Below are 6,000 nucleotides of genomic sequence, written 5' to 3'. Positions count from 1 at the left end.
CCCTCTGTCTTCTACCTTTGAGCCAGTTCTGTATCCAAATGGCTAGTTCTCCCTGTATTCCATGAGATCTAACCTTGCTAATCAGTCTCCCATGGGGAACCTTGTCGAACGCCTTACTGAAGTCCATATAGATCACATCTACTGCTCTGCCCTCATTAATCTTCTTTGTTACTTCTTCAAAAAACTCAATCAAGTTTGCGAGACATGATTCCCCACGCACAAAGCCATGATGACTATTCCGAATCAGTCCTTGCCTTTCCAAATACATGTTACTTGAAACAAAATCTGTTGTCAGGGTAAAGAAATTTATCATGTGATTGATTGGCACATTACAAGCTTCAAACTAAAGGCTGAATACTCTCAATGTGGAAAACCCTATAAGATTGCCATCTGGAGGCAAATACACCACAGACTGACAAAATAAACAGATCTTCAGGTTTATTGACAGCGAAGAGGCCATTCCATTTTACTAATGGTATCCAAGTTTAAAATGAGTAACTGTGTGCAATGAATGTCAATCCCTAGTTCAGTTGTGAAGAGCATTTTATATGTATAATTTAACCCATGTGATGAATTTTTAATGAACACTTTCTAACTCATTGCATGGATCAATAAAATGGTACTTCATACTCAAACAGGAAAAATCTGCAAAAATATAGCATTTTCAATATTAATGATATTAATATCACGAACAAGATTCTTTCTTAAAATGCAACAGTCCACCTGTTGTAGGTAGATGCACAGTGCTGTTCAGAAGGAAGTTCTAGGAATTCAACCCAGCAACGGTGAAGGAACAATGACAGAATTCCAAGTTAGGATGGTGAGTGGTATGTATTATTCTTACTCTTCTAGATGGTACTGGTGAAGGGATTGAACGTTTAAGGTAGTGGATGAGGTGCTGATTGATAGGGCTGGGTCCTTCTGAATGGTTTTAGCTTTCTGAGTGTTGTTGGAGATGTAGTATCCAAACAAGTGGAGAGCATTTCATCACACTCCTGACTTGCCACCAAAGCCTCTTGTTGCGAGAGTAGTCTTATTATTAATCCAACTAAGGATCTGACCAACAGAAACTCTCCAGGATGCTGGTAGTATGTTCTTCAGCAATGGCAATGCTGTTGAATATCATGGGGAGGCAGTTAGTGTCTTGTTACTTGAAGATGGTCGGTGCCTAGCACTTATGTCATCTGAAAGTTATCAGTTTAAGTCTAGGTATGGTCGGGGTCTGTGGATATGGAATGTGTCAGTATCTGAGCAGATACTGGGATTCGTAGGTAGTTCTTTTAGGAGTCAGTACAGGTATGATGGGTCAAACGGCCTCCTTCTGTACTGTACAGTTCTATGATTCTATGATCTTAAAGCTGCTCAACACTGTACAATCATTAGTGAGCATTCTCACGCCTGAACAAATGATGAAGGGAAGGTAATTGTTGAAGCAGTTGAAGAAGATTGGGTCTCAGATATAACTCTGATGAACTCCAATTAATCACAATAAAGTTTCTGTCCACTTTCTGTCTGCAGGGGACTAAAAATGTATCTCTCTCAAACTGAAATGTATACGCTGATAAAGCATCCACAACCATCTGGGGTATAGAATTCCAAAGATTTACAATCCCTTGAGTGATGGAAATTCTCCTTATCCCTGCCACTAAATGATCAACTCCCTATCCTGCGACAGTGCCCAATATTTTAATTTCTTTAGCCAGGGGAAATGGTTTCTCAAACTTGATCCTGTCAAGTTGTTTCAGAATCTCATGTTTCACTGAGATCATCACCTCGCATTTTGGAAACTCAAGAGAAAAAAGCCCAATGTACTCAACCTATCAGAGGACAACCCACATGCTGCCAGTCTAGTGGGCCTTCACTGTTCTGCCTCCAATGCTGCTATATCATTCCTCAAATTTGGAGACCAGAACTGCACACAGTATTCCAGGCATGTCTCAACAAAACCATTGAAGGAATGGTTACTTGTATACCCCAATTTCTTTGCATTAAGTTCACACCACCCCTGTAAAAGCACTGGCATGTGAAGGACCTTGATAATTTGAAAAGTCCCTCCTGCCTGGTAACCAATCAACGAGGGCTGTAAAATTCTGTCTCTGGTGCATAATTGAAGATAATGTTTTTTTGTATTACAGTTTTGTAATCAAATGTGTAACCGAGATGGTGGCGGTTACATTGATGAGTGCGAGATGGCACCAAATAATGGTGACTTTCATTCCAGCATTGGCAAGGGGACTCGTGCCTGGTCACCAGGTCCATGACCCATGATGGAACACATAATAAGGAAGACTGTAAAGTTGGACACTTTCATTAGTTCTTCATTTTTCTCTCTTTATATTCTATGTTTTGCTTTATTTTTCTGAGTTCAAGATTTCATCAGAGAGTGGTGACCTCATGAGGGGTATAGATAGGGTTAATGGTAGTTGTCTTTTTCTGAGAATGGGGGAATTTCAGGACTAGGGGGCATGTTTTTAAGGTGAGAGGAGAAGATTTAAAAAAGACATGGGGGACAAATATTTACGCTGAGGATGGTTCGTGTGTCGAATGAACTTCCTGAGGACGTGATGGATGGGGGTACAATTACAATGTTTAAAAGACATTTGAATGGATACATGAATAGGAAACATTTGGAGGGATATGGGACAAGTGCAGACAGGTGGAACTAGTTTAGTTTGGGATTTTGTTCGGCATGGACTGGTTAAACCAAAGGATCTGTTCCCTGCTGTGTGTCTCTATACAACACTTTTCACTGCATTTTGTAACAAGATACATGTGACAATAAATAAATCAACATCAACAACTGATGCACAATTTATGGCATGCTAATATAGGAAGGACAAAAAGTAATAAAAATGGCAGAGAACCAATGTATTCGGAGATTTCCAATATGAGGGATTAATTGTCATGAAGACTTAAGCAGTGTGAGACTTTTTTTTTTGCTTTTCCGGGGTAATTTGACTGAGATTTGTAATCGCAAGCAAAGTTCCAAATCAACATAAAACTGCATCTCCTCAGAGGACAGGCCAGTGTCAAGGAAAGGCTACCAGCATTCTCAAAGATCCATTCCACTGTGTCTCGGTACACGTGACAATAAGTTAAATTAAATTCAAAAGCTGGTCTGGATGTTATCATGAGCTCTGCAACTCTGATATTGGGATGAAATATGGGTTTTGAGTCCAAACTTGCCAACTGTAAGATCTTTAACTTGGTCAGCTACGGGACCACTATCCAACTAAGCATGGCAGATTGGTCCAGTGAAATCAGGAGCCAACCATGTGGTTGTAAAGGGAGGCAATGGCTGAGTGTTATCATCGCTGAACTGTTAATTCAGAGACCCAGATAATGTTCTGGGGACACGCGTTCGAATCCCTCCATGGCAGAAGGTGGAATTTGAACTCAATAAATATCTGGAATTGATAACCATGAGTTGATTGTCAGAAAAACCTATTTGTTCACTCATGTCCACTTAGGGAAGGAAACTGCCATCCTCACCTGGTCTGGCCTACATGTGTCTCCAGACCCACAGCAATGTGGTTGACTTTTAACTGCCCTCTGGGCAATAAGGGATGTGCAATAAGTGCTGGCCTAACCAGTGATGCCCACATCTCATGAATGAATTTAAAAAAATCTGAACTCAGCAGCAATCAATGTGGAGATACCTGTGTAGAGGTAAACTCAAATTAAAATTCAGGCTGGCTGAGGGAAGAAAGCTATGCCAATGACAGACAAACCCCTTGGAGTGGATTCTCATGATCTCAGGGTCTGCTTCTCCTGAAACAGCTCTCTGTGTTGGGCAATACTGCCTGTGGTTCTGATTCAATTTTCTAATTCAAGAGACATACCTGTGTTCTGTTTATTGGATCCTTCTTAATCCATTTAATTACAGCCTCATAAACAAGTTCTTCAGCCTTTGTGTTCAAGTTATCATTGGAGAGAAATGCAATGAGATCGTCCTTTGAAACGTTCAGAACTTCGTCTTGGGTTGTTACCTCTGGAAAGTTCTGCAGTGCATAGGCTTTTGCCATGTTGTGTAATTCATTACACTGCATAGCTTCTGCCATGGCTAGTATTCCTAAGCAGTTGTTGGCTGTTAGCTGTTTCTCTGAAAGAAAAAATAAAACACACATGAAAGGATGTTAGACGCAGCTGTAAAATGTTTCTTTACTTGCCTTACACATCACATATTAAACATTTTACTCACAGTAATCATAAAGCTTTCAGTTCTAAGGCTTATAAACCTTCCAGATTGAGGAATTCCCTATACTGCATACATGTACCATAAAACATACATTGGCAGTTCCTGTTTATCAGATTATGATAAGGGCAGTGTGTATACCTTCAGTGATGCGCTGCTTTCTGTGGCTGATGAGAAAAACTTTCTGAATAAAGTTCTCGTCACTGTTAATGGAGTAATTATCTACAAGAACAAACTCCAAAGTTTTGTATGAATTTTGTTTTGGAATCTCATTATATGAAGGAAAATAGAAGGTCCTTTTCTTTGAAGCTGAACTCTTTCTGCAGAAATGTGCAATCTGGTGACATTGGCTCCTGTTGCATTGCACACTGTTGCACCTGTACATTGCTATCAGTGTTCACTACAATTTCAAGTTATATGGAAGTGATTGAATATTATTAGTAAACCATAACTCCTGTCAGTCTTGCATTTTATTGTGATTAATTATTAAGTATTATCAATTTTATCTCACATGCCATCACTCTCAAAGCTGAATGATTATAATCTGTAATATAATAGATGGGATTCAACTCTGAAATTACGTATTTAGGAGCAATGCTTTTCCAGCTGAAAACAATAAATCTGGTTTTACACATATCAATAACACATGTTTCCTGGCCTGTGGGTTAATATTTACACATCTCCCCTGTAGTCTCACTGCTGCCTGAAGTATCAATGGCCCTTCTCATATAGTTTACTCAGATAAAGGAATACTGCCAAAGGTGACTTACGCTTTCCTCACTGTCCCACTGCTGAGTGAAAGCAGGCAAATATTATTACAAAAAAAAATTTAAAATACTGGAATTGCTTAGCAGTTCAGGTAGCTGGGAGGGGAAAATGATGTTGATATTACAGATTGCTGGCCTTTCTTCAAAACCTTTTCAAACAAAAAGCTGCTGACATGAAAGTTAACTCTTTCTCACTCCACAGATGCTGCCAGACCTGCTGAGGATTTTCAGCATCCCTCAGCTTTGGAACATCCGCAGTATATTGTAATAATGTTATTGGAGCACACGGCTATCTGAACATGTACAGGTCAATCGAAAGAACTCGCGCAAACTAAGCTTTCGATGGACTTTTTCATTCTGTTATGAATTTGTTGCTTTTCTCTTCCTGTGGGGAAATGCAGGCTTTTGCTCAATAAACTATCAAACTGAACACGCTTGAAATCAAAGGGCTATCTCTCAGGTAACATAATTACTTAATTTGTGCTGTATTTTGTTGTGGTCTCAAGAGTTGCTCTTGATTGACAGTTTGGGGTTGTGGCCCTTTGTGACAATTTAATGTGGATCATCAAGATATCCTTAAACTGGATGTTAAGTTCTCAATTCTCCTGCAGCTAAGGTAGAACACTGGGTTCCTCATGGAATTTTCATGTCACTATTTATAAATTAATAGTAGTAACTTATAACTTGTAAAGATTTAAAAATATGAATTCATTTTGTTTGAAACAGAAGCAAATCTCAATTACACAGCTGAAAACTAATGTAACAACTCAATCAAGTTGTTAATAAGGGTGAATCAATCGTTAGACATCAATTTTATAGGAAATTAATTGCACTTTGCTAACTATTCCTCAATGTTAATAAGCATGCACTGGGTAGTGATAAAGGATTAGATCATCTCCATTTTAAAAATGACAGTAATGCAGCTCATTATTTGGGAACACTATTTGAAACATAATGGCAAAATCCATTGTAGTATTCAGTGCAGCTGCTTTGTGGAGAAAATAACATTTTCAGCCGAAGACAGGCTATTAGAATATT

At 39.0% G+C, this 6,000-nt stretch overlaps 1 protein-coding gene across 10 annotated transcripts in view; it reads right to left on the bottom strand.

The window, feature by feature from the left end:
- LOC122540743 (kelch-like protein 29) overlaps positions 1 to 6,000 on the bottom strand; it is a 389,851-nt gene that overhangs the window by 76,690 nt on the left and 307,161 nt on the right. For all 10 annotated transcript variants that reach the window (XM_043676929.1, XM_043676918.1, XM_043676909.1 and 7 more), the window contains one exon: positions 3,843 to 4,102. In XM_043676929.1, coding sequence (XP_043532864.1) covers positions 3,843 to 4,102 — 260 coding nt within the window. The remainder of the gene's footprint in view (positions 1 to 3,842; positions 4,103 to 6,000) is intronic.

This window comes from Chiloscyllium plagiosum, chromosome 3 (genome assembly GCF_004010195.1).
Source record: "Chiloscyllium plagiosum isolate BGI_BamShark_2017 chromosome 3, ASM401019v2, whole genome shotgun sequence".
Lineage (NCBI taxonomy): Eukaryota > Metazoa > Chordata > Chondrichthyes > Orectolobiformes > Hemiscylliidae > Chiloscyllium > Chiloscyllium plagiosum.
The sequence above is the reverse complement of the archived record's forward strand: the minus strand, read 5'-3'. Positions and strand labels throughout refer to the sequence as shown.